The sequence below is a fragment of the Typopeltis vanoorti genome, chromosome 24 (assembly GCF_054136105.1).
Source record: "Typopeltis vanoorti isolate ZY-2024b chromosome 24, IOZ_Tvanoo_1.0, whole genome shotgun sequence".
In the NCBI taxonomy this organism is placed as follows: domain Eukaryota; kingdom Metazoa; phylum Arthropoda; class Arachnida; order Uropygi; family Thelyphonidae; genus Typopeltis; species Typopeltis vanoorti.
In genome coordinates this window covers 5,976,540-5,997,719 of record NC_143572.1, presented here as the reverse complement: position 1 = coordinate 5,997,719, position 21,180 = coordinate 5,976,540, and the positions used below count along the sequence as shown (strand labels likewise).

The window sequence follows — 21,180 nt, the reverse complement described above, 5'->3', positions numbered from 1 at the left end:
CAAAATACTAAACACTCCTAAGAAACCCCTCCCACCATCCACCACAGAGAACTACAACAAAACAGTCACCATCCCTTACATTAAAGGCACATCCGAAAAGATCTCAAGAATTCTCATTAAACATAAACTACGCACTACATTCAGACCATGTAGCAAATTAGCCACCCTCATCCGCTCACCCAAGGACAGCATTCCTCCTTTATCACATCCAGGAGTCTATCAAGTACCCTGCTCATGCAATCAAGCCTACTACGGTCAAACAGGAAGAACTGTGAATATCCGCATCAGCGAACATAAACGATACGTCCGGAAATATCATTATGGGAAGTCGGGCCTAGCAGACCATGCTCTGGATACCCCTGCACACAGGATCAACTGGAAAAACACAAAAGTACTACACAGAAACCCATATAAATCAGAGAGATTGTTCTTAGAGGCGACAGAAGCCCTAAAACACACCCCAAATCTCAACAAATATGGCTGTATTAACTTGCCGAAGATCTGGGAGACAGTCATATTAAGGAAAAACTAGCACTTTTCTAGGACTCTAGCAATATATGATAGCGTTTTTTTTTTTTTTTTTTTTTTTTTTTTTCAGATAGAGGGCGCCAAAATCAGGACTCTAGTCTTTGTGTTGCTGCTACAATTTTGTTAATGTACACCATGTTGTTTTAGTCTCGAGTATTGTGACAAACAGTGTTTTTGTGCTCTGAAGATGCTGGTTATAATACCAGCGAAATATCAGCATCAAGTTAATAAATTAATTATTTACTTAGTTTCTGTGTTCTATTATACCGTTAAAATAATAAACAACATGATATAGATTAAATACTTTTGATATTCTAGCACTATCAGCGAGCAATCTGCAGGAAATCAAGATATACATGGTAAAAACAAGATTTTACTGTGATCATAAACTTCTCACACAAAAAAGAAATTAAAAAAACAACAACAACAACCAACAAACATTCAACAAAAACTCACATTGCCAAAATTATACATTACACAGCTTGTTCTGCCACCAGAGTTGCACTTGTGCAGTCATCAGAACTGACATTCCAAGTCAGAGATTGCAAAACTTTGAATCCGCCCAGTCTGATCCGCTTTGGCTCAAGATTTTCTTACTAAACAAACCTGTCACCTTCATTTATTGTCTATATCACTATTCAAACTTTGATAATCATTCTGGCCTCTTCAACTAGCTCTCTCTCTCTCTCTTCAGCTTGATTTTCTGCAGTCAAAATACCCTAATGGTGAGGTCATCCTTCTTAGGGACTTCAACACCCACAACTCAAATTGGCTTCCCTTCTCCAGTTTTCCACCAACCAAGCAGACAGGGATGATGAGGTATCTGCCATTAGCAATGACTTATCACAGATTGTCAATCTCCTTACCAGAATACTTGACAAATTCCTCCAATATGGCAACATTGTGGATGTAGCATCACTATTTTCATCCATTTCCTGCATTGATGACTAGACAAAGTCTCTCCCCTCCTCCCAACACACCTTATCAAGAACCACTCACCACACATCACCCATCATCTTCTGCCAGAAAGAAATCTGAAGAATCCTTAATAATCTGAACACAAACAAGGCATCTGGGCTGATTACTGTGTTAAAAATTTGTATTCCAGAACTAACACCTATCCTGTATTGTCTCTTCAATACATATTCAATACATACATTCAATCTATATTATTCAAGCATCTACTCTACACCATGGAAAGAGACTCGCATCCAGCCTATTCCAAAGAAAGAAAAAGAAAGTTAGCCAACAAACCGTTATCAAATGCTCTCGCTTCTGTTCTTTCTAAAATTATGGAGAAGGTCATCAAGTCAACTTCTGTACCACCTGGAGACCCACTAACTAACCTGTAACCAGCAATATGGATTCCATCCTCTCAATCCATAGGATGATCTAGCCTCCACCACCCACCTTTGGGCTCAAGCCATGGAAAAATTCAAAGAACTAATGTAGTTGCTCTCGACATTTCAAAAGTATCTGATTGAGTTTGGCACAGGGGCCTACTTAGCAAGCTGCCATTCTATGGTCTGCCTTCCAACCTCTGTAACTGGATTGTGAACAGCTTTCTCTCATCAGACTTCCCCAACAATGCAGGAGTACCACAGTGTTCTGAACTCTCACTCACTCTCTTCCTCCTGTATATAAATGGCGCTTTCACAGACTTAAAATCCTATCTATAGTTTTGCAAATGACAGTATACTTCATTCCTCCTTTTCATTTGATAAATCTTGTAGTGGCCAATTAGAATCCTCAAGATTCACCATGACAAATATCCTGAACTCTGATCTCCTACATATATTTCAATAGGGCAAGGATAATCTTGTAGACTTCAATGCTGCCAAAACTCAGTACTGTCTAATCTCTTGCAAAAAAGAGCTCACATCCCCTCCCCTAACCATCAATACCTGATAGCTAAACATGATCAGATTTCCCTCCTTGGACTGATCTACACTACCAATCCTTCCTGGCACAAATACATTGCACCCATAGCTTCTGCAGTAGCCAAAAAACTTTATACTATCCCGTTCAAGACACTATATCACACCTTTACAGCTCCCAACTCTATACAAATCCCAATCTGCATAACAATGGAATATTACTCACATATTTGGGATAGTGCACCAAAATCCTTCCTACAAGGATGATATCCAAAAAAGTAATCCAATTAATTAATTATTCCTCTCTCACAGATCCACTTTAATCCCTCTCCACATAGATTCATTTTCTGCCCTTATGGCTTTCTACAGATACTTGTATGGGAATCATTTCCTTTATAATGAATACTTCTATGGTCAATGATGCTCTGATGAGTTGGCCACTATCATTCTTCGATTTTCTTCCAAAATCATAAGAACAAGAGATGCTGCTAACCAACACCTATTTACAGTCCAGCTTGAAGCCTGCCAAACCAACTTCTCTGCCTCCTCTTTAATTCCATCTATTTCTGTTCTGTGGAACACTTTCAGCTGTTAAAAAAAAAAAAAAAAATTTAAACAGATTCCTCCTTTCTTACCCACTTGCCTTCACATTCCATTGTTATGTTATAGGTCTTACAACCTTTCATTGTGTAGCTCACATATATTACTAGTTGGAGGAAATGCTACACAAATTTTTTCCCATGTTTATTATAGTAGGTCCAGTAATTTCACTACCTGGTGAAACACCACCACCATGCTTATTGGAGGATTTCTGATTTCTGCTCTTTCCCTTCCGAATCTTTAACTTACAGTGTTAGTGATACCTTCACAGGCAAACCAAACATACAAGGGCATGCAGAAAAGTTGTGATAATCACCATGAATGAATTAAGGTAGAACCATGTAACTTGCACATTATTCTACATATTCCCCATGAAGTGTTATTTGCAATCCTCTGAGAAAAAAGTCTTTCCCCTTGTTGCACAAACAGTTCTCAGCTGCAGATATGTCATCATCTGTGGTAAATTTTGTTACTTTCAAGTGTTTCTTTAAATTTGAGAAAAGGAATTAGTCAGATGGGGAAAGGTCTTTCAAAAATGGTGGGTGAGGTAGACAGTGAAAGCCCAAGTTGTGTATTGTCTGTTGGGTTTCATGAACAGTGTGAGCAGGTGCATTGTCCTGCAAAAGCAACACACCTCTGTTCAGTTTCCCATGTTGTTTTCCCTTCAATATCTCCTTCAAATCCTTCAGAGCTGTTGAATAAACTTCTGCTGTAAGAATTTCACATTTTTGAGGTATTTGGTAAGGATTACACCATCCATCCCAAAAGACAATGGCAAGAACCTTCCCTGCTGACTTTTGGGTTTGGAAATTCTTTAGCTGTGGAGAACCTTTGTGTCTCCACTCCACTGACTGTTGTTTGGTGCCTGGGTCATAGTGATGAAGCCATGTTTCATCAACAGTCACAATATGAGCCAAAAAAAATTGTACTTGATTTCTCAAAATGACCCCAAATCCCTTGAGATGACAGCAAACATTCTCTCTCTTTATGCATTTGAACATTTAGGGACTCACTTCGCTGAGAGCTTCTGCATGTCCAGATGTTGGTGGATAATGACCCCAACTCATTCTCTGGATATCCCCAGTCTTTGCAATGTTTTTGGCTGGTATTTGTCTATCATCAAGGATCATGGCATGCACTGCATTGATGTTTTCAGGTTCCTGACCTGGAGGCATCTGTTGTCTCAGGATGCTCCGTTTCAAACTTGGATACCAATCCGGCAACTGTTGGATATCTTGGGGCACAGTCTCCTAAAGTCTCAACACAATGTTTGGTGAATCTCAGTTGCAGACTTTTCTTGCAGCAAGAAAAACTTGATGATCGCCCACACCTCTATGTCTTCGAATTTCTTCAAAACCTCTGACATATCTTCTTATATATACTCTAAAAGAAAAAGAAGAAATTATTACAATTTGATGAAACATGGGTTTTAAGATATGTTCTTTCTTGTGGTTATATCAGTTTGCTTTAATATCATTTTTATTTTAGGTGTTTATTAGAACTTTTCAGCTCCTCCTCATACTGTGGAGATCCAGAGCCTCCACATCTTCAAGGACAGGTATAGCACTCATACTGAACTTTAATGGAGAAAATACACATCTGGAGATAATAATTACTAACTGAATTCATTTAGCTAATAAGTTACTGTACCAATGATTTGTCTTGGTCACCAAGGTCATCAGTTACACAAACATTACAACTAAGCATGTACATGCAGGCAAATACAGATAGAGTATGAAAGATAGGATCATACAATCCTAACTGGCACCCTCTATGGGCAGTGATGGAAAATAGCTGAAGATCTCAAAATAATGGTCTCCCATATTTTAGATAAAGTAAGGCAGCCAAATTTGATCAGATTTGGTGAATGCTGTTCTCTCTCTCTCTCTCTCTCTATCTGATTTGTGTCTCTTCCTGAATAAAAGTGGAATGGCATTCTTGATAAAGCAAAACATTTCCCAAAGACTACTCAGTTCAAGAATATCAAGAGAACTTTTCTCTTAAACCCTGCCCACACACAGCACTGAAGTACTATAGACTTTGTAGTCTCTCATGTTTGAGGAATGTTATGTATATATATAAAGAAATAAATATAGTCTTGCTACAGTCAGCATAATGATTCTAATTTTAAGAGGACCTCTGGCATAGTAAATTAAATAATAAAGAAACACGTAAAAACCACAGTGATATCTTTAAATTAGTAAAAGGACAAATATTTCATACTAAAATTAATAGTACATCTCCAGTGTCTGTTACAGTAATAGGAATGGAATACAAGCAAAACGTTCGGTGGATCACCTATTAAAATACAATTGTTACCACGTGCTAGGAAATAATAGAAAATAACAAATTTAATCTATTAAGATAAATGGTTTTTTTACATAAGATAAAAGTCTTCCAGATCTTTGAGAGAGAGACAGACAGTCATTTCTATTTAAATTCGGTTGGCGTAAGATAGTTCAACAACTTTCTTTGAATAAGCGTTCATATTTGAATCTGCATCTATGGAGGAGAAGCGCTTTATCCCACTGGACACTATAAATAGAGTCAATACTGTGCTGCGCCAGACCAGACTTCAGAGGTTTGTTATAATCAATATAATATTGATGTTCTTTTATTCTTTTTTCCAAAGAACAGGCAGTTTGTCCAAGATAAGAGACATCGCATTCGCAAGGTATTTGGTAAACGCCAGCCAAAGATAGAGAAGACGGTTTATCCTTTGTAGAAGGTAATAAAGAAGAAATTTTGTTGATAGGAATATATGTTGGAATCAACTGATATGTTTTCAGAATTCTACCTATAGGTTCTGAGATTCCTGGAATGTACGGAATAGGAACTCTGTGGACTGTTGAAGAAACTGTAGGTATTGGAACATAAGAGTCAAGTATCTGGTGGATTTGATTGGCGTTGTAATCATTTGATTCCATTAACTTTTTAATGATGGAAAGTTCTTGTTGTAAGATTATTGGGGAAGAGCAAACTTTATGTGCTCTATGAATTAGAGATTTAAGAATGCCAAATTTTTGAGACGTGTGGTGCACAAACTTTTTTGTGAATGTATCTGCCAGTAAATGTGGGTTTTCAAAAGACGCTTGTAGATAAGGTGCCAGAAGATGTTCCAGTAAGGAAGATGTCCAAAAATGGTGAAATACCAGAGTTTTCTTTTTCCATAGTGAATTGGATGCATGGGTGAAGGTTATTTATCCGTTGCAGAAAAGTGGAAAGTTCATCTTCAGTGTGTGGCCAAACAGCAAAAACAACATCGACGTAACAGTACCAAAGAGATGGTTGAGGATGAATGGATGAGAACATAGTATCTTCGAACTGTTTCAAATAGTAGTTTGCCAAAGGTGGAGACAGAGGGCTACCCATGGCAGTACCTTCAATTTGTTTGTAGATTGTTTTTCCAACTGAAATAACCTCAGTGGATGACATATTCGAATATCCTTGCGATATATGGAGGGTAATCTTCATATAAAGAATTGACTGTGTCGGTTAATGAGATATTGGCGAACAGAGAAATGATGTCAAAACTGACTAACATTTCAGAATCTGTAATTTTAATATCTTTGATTTTTTCAAGAAAATCTGTTGAGTTTTTTATATAGGATCTGAAATGATTACAGATTCTGAAATGTTAGTTTTGACATCATTTCTCTGTTCACCAATATCCCATTAACCGACACAGTCAATTCTTTATATGAAGATTACCCTCCAGATATCGCAAGGATATTCGAATATGTCATCCACTGAGGTTATTTCAGTTGGAAAAACAAAATCTACAAACAAATTGAAGGTACTGCCATGGGTAGCCCTGTCTCCACCTTTGGCAAACTACTATTTCAAATAATTCGAAGATACTATGTTCTCATCCATTCATCCTCAACCATCTCTTTGGTACCGTTATGTTTTACCAAACGTTTTGCTTGTATTCCATTCCTATTACTGTAACAGACATTGAAGATTTACTATTAATTTTAGTGAAAAATATTTGTCCTTTTATTAAAGTTGTAGTTTTTTACGTGTTTCTTTATTATTTAATATAGTTAACATAAAAAAAGCAAATATCTCTCCAAAAATAAAAATAATTCAATCAGTGAGTAATTATTTTTATGCACTGACCGAGAGTTTGCTTACGAAAAATACATTTCTCTGAATTTCCTTAGTACCGAATGAGAGTTTTAGCTCTCTTAAGGTTTCTGAAGAGAACCAACCAGTTAGAAACAGCTGTCAGGCCAGTGAAACCTTATCAAAATGGACTAATAAAAGGCAAATATACACACTTGGGCAGTGCCTATGTCTTTTAAGTAATCCACACTAAGGCAACTTGGGGATGCCCAGGAATGTATTCCCACAGCTCTCTGATCAACTTACAAAACTTTCATAGTTTCTACGTTTGACTTTGAAACAATGCTAATTTCTACATTTGACTTTGAAACAATCTAATATCCACTTTGCTTATGTAATTTTGCATTGCCAAACTGAAGCCTTTTGACTCTTTATTTTTAGTAATTACAATCAGTATGATTCCTTTCGTCACAGAGATGGTACTCGTACTTTTCTATAGTCTGATATCCCTTGCATAGGATGCTTAATCTTGAATCTCATCTTTTTGACTTTGTGGTTTAAGATTTTCTTGCCTCATTATGTATCATTCATTTGTTGTCTTTACTACTCTTTCAATGACAGATTTCCTACATTTTTGATTTCTAACAATCCATCTATTCCAAGAACAAAATTATCTTCCTTAGTAACTTTAACATCCAAAGTCCAACTGGCTTCCTTTTTGCAGTTCCACTGACCAAGCTGAAAGAGAAGCTGATACATTCCACTAAGAAATGAACTAAAACAAATTGTTCATCTACTAACCAGAAAACCTAACAATCTTGTCTGCATACTCAACACCCTGAATCTTTTCTTAATCAGTTCTCCTGCAAGGTGCACTGTTGAAATGAGTTACTCCTGGTAACTCAGTCAATAATTTCATATAACTTTCATTTCTAGTGGAATGCACTTCCTTCAGCTTTTCAAAACCTCCAAACCTTTGCCACTATAACAATGCCAAGTGGAAGATCTCAAAGATTTTTTACTTCTTCTTTCCACAATCATGTTAATGTTTCTGTTAATTCAGATTCAGATACTTGTTGCGATTTAGTTATTGAAATTATCATATTGGAAAGAGAACTTTCATTCTATAATCTGTTCAAAATTCCTACCCAATTATCATATTGGATCCAAGCAATGGTTCTTTCATGAAGTATGCCAAAGCTGCCCAAGGGAAAAAAGCATACATATGATATGCAGGTTGAAACTAGAACTCCAGCTTATTCAGTCTACACCAATGGTGCAACACCTACAAAACAATCATTACAGGATTAAGTCTATGAAAGGGTTCAACGAGACAAACTTGCCTATATACCAATGACAGATGTACCTTTTGGTGTATTGCAAAAGGCTGTTGAATGCAATTTCTGTCCATCTGTGCTTCATTTTCGTTCTCTCTCTCTCTCTCTCTCACTCACCTAAATGCAGAATTGGAACATCACCTAAAGATAAAGCTGACTTCCTTATTTAATTCTTCAACTCTTGTACTGATGACCAATACAAATCTTTTCCACTTTTACAAACACTGCATTACATACCTCCTAGAACCCTTTGCTTGAAAGACATCAGAAGAATCTTGATCAACTTGGACCAACAAAAGGCCTCTAATCCTAATGGTATCCCAAATGTTGTGCTCAAGAGATGTGCTCCTGAACTAACACCTGTCCTTTGCTATCTTAACATTATATTATACTCAGCTATTATTCATCCCACAGCCATGGAAGCAAACTCATACAGTCAATTCCACAAAAGATACCATCAACTATCAACTATGTGTTTACCATCCACTATCAAAATACTGCTCTTGAATCAGTATCTAAAGTAATGGAGATCAACAACAGTCAAATTCTTCAACACCTGGAGACCTGCCAACAAATCAGTGACTTTCAACGTTTATTCCATCAGTCAAGATTCACAGCAGATCTCTTTGCCTGTATTGCTCCTCTGGACAAGTGCAATAGAACACTGGAGAAACCGGTGTGGTAGCACTTGATATTTTCAGGATATCTGATGGGGAGAGACATTGAGGGGTCTCAGAAAACTGCCATCTTATGTAACTGGACTACCAGTTATCTCCCAGGTCATTCATTAATTTATAAGTAATGATAGAAGGCATTCTCTCTTCACATTTCCTATTAATACAAGTGTTCCTCAAGGCTCTGTTATTGACCAATACTCTCCCTCATATACATAAACGACTTTCTCTCATCAACCTCAATCTCTATATGCAGTTCTGCTGATTACTGCACTCTCCATTCTTCCTGTTCATACATCATGGCTTGCAGTGTTGTATGAATGGATGATCCTTTATATTTGAGAATATTTATCCTAAAATGATCCCTATACTATCCTTCAGTGGAGTGATGACAATCTAGTCACTTTCAATGTTTCCCAAACACTTTTTTTTTTGTTTGTTTCTTTTTTCCCTTAGTTCTTTCCCCTTTACTTTACATACTGCTTAACTTAATTTATTATTATTTTCCTGACTTCCATGGAGTCACAAGACTCACTGTGGGAGGTCAACATAAAGTCAATCATACCACTCCTTAAACTCATTCACCACCCTCTCCAGCAATGCATTCCAAACTCCTACCATTCTCCATAAAAAAAAACTTACTTCTTACCCTTTTACTCACCACTCCCTTTTATAGCTTCCAGTGCTCCTTCCCCTCATTCTACCATATGAAAAATCTCCTCAGTGTTAAAACAATAATAATGCTTCAATAGCTTAAACATCTCGATGATACCCTTTGTCTTCTATCCACCAAACGCTGCAATTTACATGCCCTCAGTCCATCCTCATAATCAACATTGTACAATCCTGATATCATTTTTAATTATCTGTTTCTGCACCCTCTCTAAAGTTATTTCATCCCCATCAAATCCCAGTGACCAAATATGAGCACAGAAATTCAGATATTGTCTGATCAAAGCTTTAGACAATGGGACCATCACACTTTTATCTTTTGCAGTTAATGTCCTCCTCAACATTGCAGCAATTCTCTGAGATGCCTTTACAACCCTTGCAATATGTCCTCAGAACTGTGAATCTCTATCCATAATCATCCCGAGATCCTTGCTTCCTCCACTTCTTCCAATATAATTCCATCAAGTAAGTACGAAATATCCCATCTGTGAATCCCAAATTTTAAAACCTTACATTTACTTACAACTTACAAAAATACAATTTATTTATTTATTTCATTTTTTAAAATTTTTATTTTCACCAGTAGAGTAACCTTTGATCAAATCATTGTCTCTTCAGTATACTATGTGAAATGTAATTTAGCTTGTCTCTCTCTATATATGTGTATACTCTGAATGATGACCTTGATATGAAGGTCGAAACTTCGGGAAATTAAAATAATTATTTATAATGCAGTTGTAGAGTCCATAATTTGTGTAAAATAAATATAGATTCCTCACTCTGCATTTCATATTAATTATTTATTCCTTATATGGCTGTGTGATTAGATGTATGATGTAAGCTTACATTTTACAAGAATGTGTAAAGGAACTGGCAATGCTTTTGTCTAGTTTTTCTCAGGGTCTGGTAAAGTCTCAAGGAAGTGGAAGGAGGAAAAAATAATTCCTTTGCTTAAAGGCTGCTCTAAGATGACTGATTAATTTCTCAGAGTGGTGACAAAAACATTAGAAAAGCTAGTCAAAGACAGAATTCAGGAACTGGTGGGTAAGAATATGATACTCTATGGGGGGGGGGGGGGGAATCACTTTATTAGTAATTTACTAACTTCTTATAACAGAGTGACAGTTGAGATGGAGAGAATGGCTACACAATGATGATTTATTCCAAATGCATTTATGAAAATTATGGAGACAACTACCGTGTTTGAATAAAAACTAGTTTAATATAACTAAAATCTACATTCGACGTTTCGACCTTTATGTCAAGGTCATCTTCTGGAGCATACAACTATACACAGGAAACAAGCTATACTACAATCAAACTGGTTTGTTAAAGACACTGACCAACCGCGACAACAATTGTTGGCCTGACCTCTGGTGAGAAAAAAAAAAAAATATATATATATATATATATATATATATATATAAATAAATAAATAAAATAAAAAAAATAAAAAATAAAAAATTATACATCAATGCTAGAGTCCTATTAATAGTGTTGTCTACTATATACATATATTAACATCATTGTTTCATTAACATCAATGGTTTCTAATACTAGCTAAGGATTGGCTAGAATCCTGACTTATGCTGGATCTTTCATATTAGGTAGGCTGAATGTGTGCCATCCAGATCCTTGGAATTTTCATGCCATCTTTGTTGTTGATATTTGGGTGGTTTATCAGGATTTCGCAGGATTCCTTAAATTTCCTTTTGTACCAGGTTTTTGTGCGGTGTAAGGAGCAGGTGCTTTTCCAGTTGATTTGGTGTAAGGTGTTCAGTGCATGGTCTGAGAGGCCTGCTTCACCATAATGGTTATATTTAATGTGTTCTTTCTTGTGTATAGGGTTTGTCCGTCCTGTTTCACCGATGTATGGTATGTTACAGGTGCAGCGGATACACCTGTAACAGACTCCAGGATGTGCTAATGGGAGGAGAGGATCCTTAGAGGAGTTGAATATGGTTTTAAGTTTAGTGGGTGGTTTAAAGGTAGCATTGAGGTTATAATGTTGTAGGGTTCTGTTGACTTTTTTTGATAACCCTTTAATGTATGGGATGGCTATGGTTTTATTGTAATCTAGATTCGTTTTTGTTGTAGTTTTATAGAGTATTTTATTAACAGTCTTTTTGTTATAACCATTATTTATGAGTCACTAATGATTAGCTGATAACAACACATATAAAATGGTAAATTATAACCCAACAAAAAGGATAAAACAGAAAAACTACTCAAGTCCGTCAACTTCTTGGCCACCAGACACGGTTAAAAAAATCAAACCCCACTACGCCTGCCCCCCCCACCAGATCATATGGGGTTCCGAAAATACATAAACAAAATGTGCCCCTTTGACCAATCGTGGAAGGAATAGACAGTCCCAATTACCACCTAGCCAAGAAATTAGCGGCAACACTCAAGGAGTTGGTAGGTCATTCCCCCTCCTACATAAAAAGCACACAACACTTTATAAACAAAATTAAAAACATAACTCTCGACAAAGATGACTTATTAGTCAGTTTCGACATTTCTGCCCTTTTCACTAATGTCTCCATCAATGACACAATTCTCCTACTACAGAACAAATTTCCGCACGACATTACGGCCCTCTTTGCCCACGTACTAAAGTCCGGTTACTTCGTGTGGCAAAACAAATTCTACCTACAAAAAGAAGGTACAGCCATGGACTCACCACTATCCCCCCCCCCCCCAAATCGCTAACTTCTACATGAAAACCTTTGAGCAAAGGGCTCTTGATTCCGCCACGCTAAGACTGACAGTCTGGCTTAGATACATTGACGAAGTGTTTGCGATCTGGCCGCACGGGCGACAAACGCTAAACACATTCCTCAGCCACCTGAACAAACAACACGAACGCATACAATTTACCATCGAAATCGAAAATCAAAATTTGCTCCCGTTCCTAGACACACTAGTCACACGTTTTCCTTCAGGCAGTCTATCCTTTACGGTCTACCGAAAACCGACACACACTGACCAATACATACATGCTAATTCATACCACCACCCATCACAAAAATATGGAGTCATTAACAACCCTTAAAAACAGAACCACAACTATTTGCTCTAACCAGCAAGGTCTGAAACAAGAACTAAAAATCATTATTAGTGATACATACATAAATAATGGCTATAACAAAAAGACTGTTAATAAAATACTCTATAAAACTACAACAAAAACGAATCTAGATTACAATAAAACCATAGCCATCCCATACATTAAAGGGTTATCAGAAAAAGTCATCAGAATCCTACAACATTATAACCTCAATGCTACCTTTAAACCACCTACTAAACTTAAAACCATATTCAACTCCTCTAAGGATCCTCTCCTCCCATTAGCACATCCTGGAGTCTATTGCATCTGCTGCACCTGTAACTCACCATACATCGGTGAAACAGGACGGACAATCCCTATATGCAAGAAAGAACACATTAGACACATTAAATATAACCATTATGGTGAAGCAGGCCTTTCAGACCACGCACTCAACACCTTACACTAAATCAACTGGAAAAGCACCTGATCCTTGCACCGCACAAAAACCTGGTACGAAAGGAAATTTAAGGAATCCTGCGAAATCCTGATAAACCACCCAAATATCAACAACAAAGATGGCATGAAAATTCCAAGGATCTGGATGGCACACATTCAGCCTACCTAATATGAAAGATCCAGCATAAGTGAGGACTCTAGCCAATCCTTAGCTAGTATTAGAAACCATTCCATACCAACTGGCTGGAATGATGTTAATATATGTATACAGTAGACAACATTAATAATAATACTTTAGCGTTGATGTATAATTTTTTATTTTTTTATTTTATTTATTTATATATATATATTTTTTTTTTTTTTTATATATATAAATACACAGGCTGATATATATATATCAGCCTGTGTAGCTCAGTGGATGTGGCGTTTGCACACCATCGCGCTAGGCCGCACGAAGGAAGTCTTGGTTTTCGAGTCTAGTCGGCGACTAGAGGAAATTTTTCTAAGCCTTTTTTCGACCGGTTCCCGAGTTAGTCGATCTCTGGCACGGGCAAGCAGGTTTTTCCTCCCGGAAACTCAGGTTTTTCGTCCTGTAAACTCAAGAAAATCGACCGTAGAACCCACATTATTTCAGACATTAAATATATTGTGTTAGGGTTAGAGACCAGGAGATGGCGGCACATTTGAGCCGTCTCTCTTCACTGCGTACCGCTTAATTAGTGATAGCCTTGGGCCATCTGTCTCTGATTGGGTACCAGTGGAGATTGAACTGCCCACTCAGTCTCCAAAAGTTAGATAGGGCTAAATGGCCTCGCCTACTCCCGTATATACAGGAATAAAAAGGCGTTATTACCACTCGGCCAGCCTGGCTGAATATGAACTGGTAATACATGAAAACAACTTATGTTTCAGAAGTAAATATAGTCACACTTTTGGTAAGGGGCTGGTAGACCCCAGCACACTAAACTTGCTTGCGTGCAACAGCCTGTTCTCTATGGCGTCGAGTAGCGGGTTACGGGAGGGGAAGCTATACTGAGGCATGACTCAATGCCACACGTTGTTAAAAAGTTATTGTCAATTTAAAATCTTTGAGGTCTGTAACACCCCACTTTACTAACACCGGGTTAATGTGAAAAACTGTAAACTGTAAAGTTATGAATTTTGGGATAAAATAGATTACAAGTTGTGTACCACACTGATGAAACAGTATTCTAGAAAACTGATAAAGCTAGGGATTTGGTGGCAGCAGTAATAATAGTAAATAGACAGAGAGATGAAGTTTAGGGGACATATTGTTAATGTTGCCAAGAAGGTTCACAAGATTACTTAGTTATTGATGAATACATAAAAAAGTAGAAATCAGGAGTGATTATATCATAACCATGCACATGATTAGTGGGACCCTAAAATCCGCCCCTCTACCGTGGCTACCAGTGCCACAGCAGAGGGGTGCAGTGGCACTGGTATGTTAAGCCTACCTTCATATATTTATCAATCCACATCTGAAATGCTGTGCTCAGGTCTGGTCAGCTGGATTTCATGGAGATGAGGAAGTAGCAGAGAGAAGCCAGAGGTGAGTGACAAAGATAGTAAGTGGTCTGTGGAATGCTCTCTATGAGAATAAATTGAGGGCTGCAAAAGTTGGTTGATAGGCAAAAAAAGAGGGGCTGTGATAGAAACATTTATGTTACTTAAAGGATTTATAGGACTGATGCTAAGGAAATATTACAGCACTTGGCTAGAGGGACAGAACAAGAGGTCATCCCTGAAAATTGAGTAAGAGTGTGAGAACTAGATTTTTCACTTGAAGAGTAGAATGGGTTGCCAGAGTCAGTTATGGGTGCTCTGTCTGACAATGGATTTCCTATGACGAGTCTTCAGACTCTATGGAAGAGCCCATGCAAAAATAACAAAAATCACACCATTGTTGAAAGTTTTTCACTTGGTTATATTATAAATTAAAGATGCCAAGAAATTATATAAGGAATTTGTTTAATCTATTGATTTAATCCATTATCCAAGTGTAAGCATACAAAGTGAAAAACTTTCAACAACTATCTATCTCTAATCCAGAGTACTTTAATAATAAGGTGTGACACCTTTTGGCAACTCATATAGGAAAATGACTTCTGCATTACTTCAACCTTGGTATCTCACCTCCGGGTCTGGCTCCCACTGATGAGACCTTAATAAAGGTCGAAACCGGCCTGGGTAGTGATCCTTCCCACAATGCATAGCATTATACATGTCCACAAGGAGATGTGCTTTGCATTATGGGATACAATGGCAAGTGATGTCTTTATGTCTTTGCATTATGGGATACAATGGCAAGTCATACCACCTATGCCACGAGTTGCCCCAGTCCTGAAAGATACTTCAGGACTGGCGCAAACTTTGTTCGCTTATACCTGGATAATGGATTAAATCAAGTACATATAATTTCTTGGTGTCTTTAATTTAAAACATTATGCCATTTTGTAGAATTTTCTTTGACACCATATTATAGATCTTTTTCAGGCCTCTGATAATTAAATACAATAACTATCTTTTGAAATACCCATGATTTCTCAACTATTTGTCTTAAAGTGAGAATCTGATGCTGGCAACTCCTGTTTAGTCTGAGTATCTGTTTTTCTACCATCAAATTTCTTAAATATATTCGTAAAGTAAAAAACAAAATAAAAAAGAGGAACAACATCATCTCAAGACTAAGTGAAACTAGTTGGAATTGCAGAGCTCAGGTACTTAGGATTCTCAGGCCTGGAGCTTGTTTACTCTGCTGCAGAGTACTACATGCCAGTCTCGGAAAGAAGTGCTCACACAAACACCATTGACTCCCGACTGAACATAACCATGCACATGATTAGTGGGACCCTGAAATCCGCCCCTCTACCGTGGCTACCAGTGCCACAGCAGAGGGGTGCAGTGGCACTGGTATGTTAAGCCTACCTTCATATATTTATCAAATATATGAAGGTAGGCATCCCTAAAAGAACTGGAGAAAATCACAAATAACTCCCTACTGCCTCTCCACTCAACCCTTAAAAATAACCCTAGAACCTGGCTGAAGTCAAGGTACCCAAAAAGTACCCTTCTCTGGTCCAGCACCTTCAAATCACGACAGATTGGAAGAAACAATGAGCTATGAAATTGCCAACAAATGGCTCTCTTGTGAAAGACCAATGCAGCTGACAGCCTGGCTTCATCCTTCCTAGAAGGCTATGGACAACTGTTAACAGAATCAGGGCAGATGCAGCTATCTCCTAAATAAATGAAATATGGCAAATAGCCCTTAATGTGACTGCACCCATATGTTACGGACTATCAAACATATCATCAGTCACTGTCCCATTTGCTGTTTTCATGGCAACCTGCAAGAGATACATGAAGTGTCAAAGGAGGCTCTAGAGTGGCTTTCAACATTGGATATTGAATTATAGCTATACTCTGCCATAAGAATAAATGAATAAAATCAGCTAAAAAAAATCAGCTAAATGAATAAATAAAATGCTAAATAAAATCTTAAATATGATTGCAAAAATTTTACCTCAAACACTAATTAGAGAAATTCTTCTATAAGTTTGACATTTTATTTCCCTTTTTACAGATGGGCACTATGACAGCTCTGCTCCAATCACTGGGAATTTAACCTTCTATCATGTGTATTGAATTATGCAGTGCAGCCATTTTTAAAACTTTTATACCTCCATACTTGAGAATTTCTTGTTAAATATCATCTACTTCAGATGATATTTGAATGCTGTTCTAGACTTCTGGTTTTTGAAGGCTTTGCCTACCTCAAGTATTACTATGTACTTTGACTGCATTCCTTTTGAATATTTTCTACCATCATTCTGCTGCTTATTGTTTCATTTAATAATCTTTGAAAGTAATTACATTGAATTAAAAGTATATTCTTGAATCAATCCAGTTGACAATATTTTTCACAGTAAATAATTTGCCTTATCTTAATTTGTCTGCAATGTAACAAGCTTCTTGTTAGTTATATTCATACACACACAAAAATAATTATCAGAATTTATGCATAAATTCAATGTGTTCTATGTTAAATATTTCCACTTTATAAATTTAAAGTTCCTCAGTTGTGATTAGAAATTAAATTGCATAAAATAGAGAACTAGCATTCATAAAAAAAAAGTTTATTGCATAATAAACTGTTTTTTATTATGCAAAAATACTTAATACTGCTATCAATATTAATAAGGTTTTATTTTATCCCTTTACCTGATTCTTTAGCTGTCTAATAAGAGTCTTATTAGCTTGACCATCTCTGGTATGTTCTAACATAGTCTGTGCATCTTTTAATAATGCTTTAGTTCTTTTAAGATCACGCCTCAATCTTCTTTCTATTTCTGGATCTGTAGGTGGAGGCTGATCGCTCAGCTCAATGATTCTTCTTTCCAGTTCATGCTTTTGTTTGACCAACTGATGATGTTCTTCTTGTTCTGATTCTAACTGGGCTTCAAGATTTTTTACCTAAGGAATTGAATAAATGATGTTTATTAAACTGAATCAAATAAAAAACTTATTTTACTCAATTGAATTTAAAAAGGTTTATTAAAATATAACTATTTTTATACTTATACAATAGTATTTAATAAAGTGTATGATGAATGAACACATGGAAAATATCACACAGAAGCACGTGAAAGTAAGCATTGCATTCAAGATGTTTATGAAATTAAATCAAGTTTAATTTCAGAATTTAAATCTATTAAATTCAGCCATCTATGCCATGGCTCCAGACATACAACTTAAATCTAGTAGCAACAAAAATTACTCACACAAGGTCTACTTTACACAGATATTGTTATAGGTGATGTTTTTAAAAAACTAAATGCTATGATGACAAAACAAGGTAATAAATTCTTTAATTCTCACTATACATTATACGTAATAATACAGAAATATGCTTTCCTTCAATGTGAGTTTAAAATGTATGCCACAACATATTAAAAAGCAGTTTCATTATGTAAAATATTCAAATATTTAATTACACTAAGCTAATTCATATTGTGAGCTGTGAAATAAGCTTTGGACAATACTGTATTACAATTACACACCTACTTAAGAGGATAAAGGTGTTGGAAGAATAAATGTATAGATTACAGTATTTAATTAGATTGTACCAGATTTAATCTGTATTTATAATTACCAGTTTACGTATTTTGTTAATAAAATTATATTGTAAGAAAAGCACATTTTAAAAAAATAAATTGTCTATTACATATGTTATGCTTATGGTATATGCGTATAAGGTTAATACTGAATTAAATGAATGCACTGATTTGATTCTAAAATTTAATTATTAAAAATGATAACAGTAATTTAAATGCATTGATGATATGAAATCTTACTTGTTTTGTGACGAAAAAGTTATCATTTCTCTCTCACACTTTAAGTGTGCAAGATTTACTGTTTTCAAGTAAAGCAATGTAACACCTAACAGTGTCTCATTTTTCTTGCTTCATGACTGAAATGAAAGCTAGAAGTGTGACTTGTAGTGGAGCATGCACAGAGTGAAAGGAACTCTATAATTCTGCTGAGAGAAACGAGAGTGAATTTTGGAAGTCAATAGCAGATATTTATGAAGTCTTTAAATGTTTTAAAGTTACAAATTGTAATGTTACGATAATGATGACAGGACAACTGTTGGGGGAAGAAGATATGTCACGTTGAGTTTTTAATGGCTGCTTTTTCATAGGCTTTCATACAGAAAGAAAAAATTCTGAATTTTACAAGAGATAATAGGACAGAAGAAAGTCAAGATGACTAGTTTACGTTACAACATTTAGAGAAACCTGGCACCTAAAATTGAAACTGTTTTTGCGATTCTTTAAAAGAGAATGCTATAGTATTCGAAATAAGGATTTCAGATCCAGAAGTTCCATATAGTTGAAAATAAAACTTCTTTAATAAATTTGCTGGCAGTCATCCATGAATGCATAACTTGACAATGAATGAGATGATGGTTTAAAAAAAAAAAGGTATAAATTATGCAAAGAAAATAAACATATTTTGAATGTATTTAGCATGAGGTTGAAAATTCACTCACTACTTGTCTTGGATAAGTTACCTGTGGTGAGTGGGTGAGTAGATTTCTGGAACCCTGATATATACAATCCACTTGCTCCCTGTGAAAATTTACTTCTCATTCCCTTTGCCAATCATTTATATTCCACTCAAGGTATGATTCGCTGTTTGATCTCTTCCCACCATGCAAGAAATATTGTCAGGGAAATAAAATGATCAGCAGAAATAATCCCAATTATGATCTCATAAGATAAAAACCTGGAACTTATAGGAATTTATTCTCATTCTTAATTGTTCTCTTTAGCTGCTTCATAGTAATCACAACAGCTGCTATACTGTATATCCTATCTTCCTTTTACACATGGAATCAAAAAAGAGACTATTAAAGCTAAGTAACATGGCTTCTGATAATTTAATTTTGATAATGATAGGTAGTATTCTTTGCCTAGTCTGTTTTGCAAGAAAAACAGAAAAACTGTTATTTTTTTTTTCTTCTTCTCACCCGATTAAACACGATGTTATAGGTTTTTAAACTTCTTTTTAGATAAACACACTGCTTGGAAAGAAGTCAACAGACACCTCCATGGGCAAGGTACATCATGTCATGTAATGGGTAATGCATTTGTAGCTGATATAAATTGGAGAAATATGATGCTCCCAAGTCAGTGTAACTGTGTTTGGGTGAAATGGCTGAGAAAAGGGAACTGACACAGTTTGAAAGAAGCTTTGTTATAGGATGCCATGTTGCAGGCCTATTCTATTCAGCAAATTGTTGACAAATCGGGCCATCCCAAATTAACAAACAGTGATACCATACTGAGATGGAAGCACGGGGAGTCAACTGCGAGTGCTACCTGCAGTGGACAACCCACCACACCCTACAGTCTAAAAACTCAACATGCCATATCTTATTCCCTCAACTCACCGAACATGACTGTAGGGTGCTATGAAGGATAATATGCAAAAACCTCCATTCATTGGCTGACACAGAATGCAGAGTTCTGGGTGCTGACTGGAACACAAATCTGCACAAAAACATTCAGAACTAATGCTGCTCACAGCATGAGTTTCCATGGTAGGCCCCACATTGCACAAACCAACATGTAGCATCGTCTTCAGTGGTGCAAAGTGTGTAATATACTGAATTCACTGCTCCATAACACAGCTTGGAAAGCTGTGCTATGGAGCAATGAATCACACTACACTATAGTACACCCTCTAATAAGAAGGTGGACAAGTGCAAGTGTGGCAGATGCCTGGTGAACATCATTTACTAGAGTGTATAACCCCAACTATGAAATTTGAGGATGGCAGTATGATGTATGGTCCTGTTTTTTCCTGATTTGGCTCTGGACCTCTGTTTGTGGTGCCACAGATATTGAACTCTGAGAGATACTGAACTGAGATCTGAACATTCTAGACAATGCTTCCTCCTTTGTGATGTTAACAATGCACTGTCTCATAAGGTTGCTGCTGTAACTGCATGGTTTGCGGACATGAATGTCATTACACTTAACTGGCCTCCACAGAGCCATGATTTCAACCCTACTGAGCATCTATGGGATGAACTGGAGCATCAGATAAGGTAAGAAACATCCATCCCACAACAGTCCAGGACCTCATGGTCAAAAATTCCCTCTGATCACTATCATACACTTGTGCAAAGCATGCTCTGTAGGATTGCTGCAGTCACTGCAGTGAAATAAAGTCCTATGTTATATTAAGTTGGGTGCCGTTTGGTCCTCACAATATGGTGTTCAATAACTTCTTTCCAAGCAGTGTATACATCGGCACATGTGTGCATGCGCATAAGGTAGAATGAAAAACTGCCAGTGTACAGACATCAGTCATGATCTACA

The 21,180-nt window shown here is 36.5% G+C and overlaps 1 protein-coding gene across 1 annotated transcript in view; it reads right to left on the bottom strand.

Moving 5' to 3' along the window:
• Mhcl (Myosin heavy chain-like) overlaps nucleotides 1-21,180 on the bottom strand; it is a 719,798-nt gene that overhangs the window by 104,711 nt on the left and 593,907 nt on the right. The window contains exon 28 of the mRNA XM_090414205.1: nucleotides 17,513-17,764. Coding sequence (XP_090270331.1) covers nucleotides 17,513-17,764 — 252 coding nt within the window. The remainder of the gene's footprint in view (nucleotides 1-17,512; nucleotides 17,765-21,180) is intronic.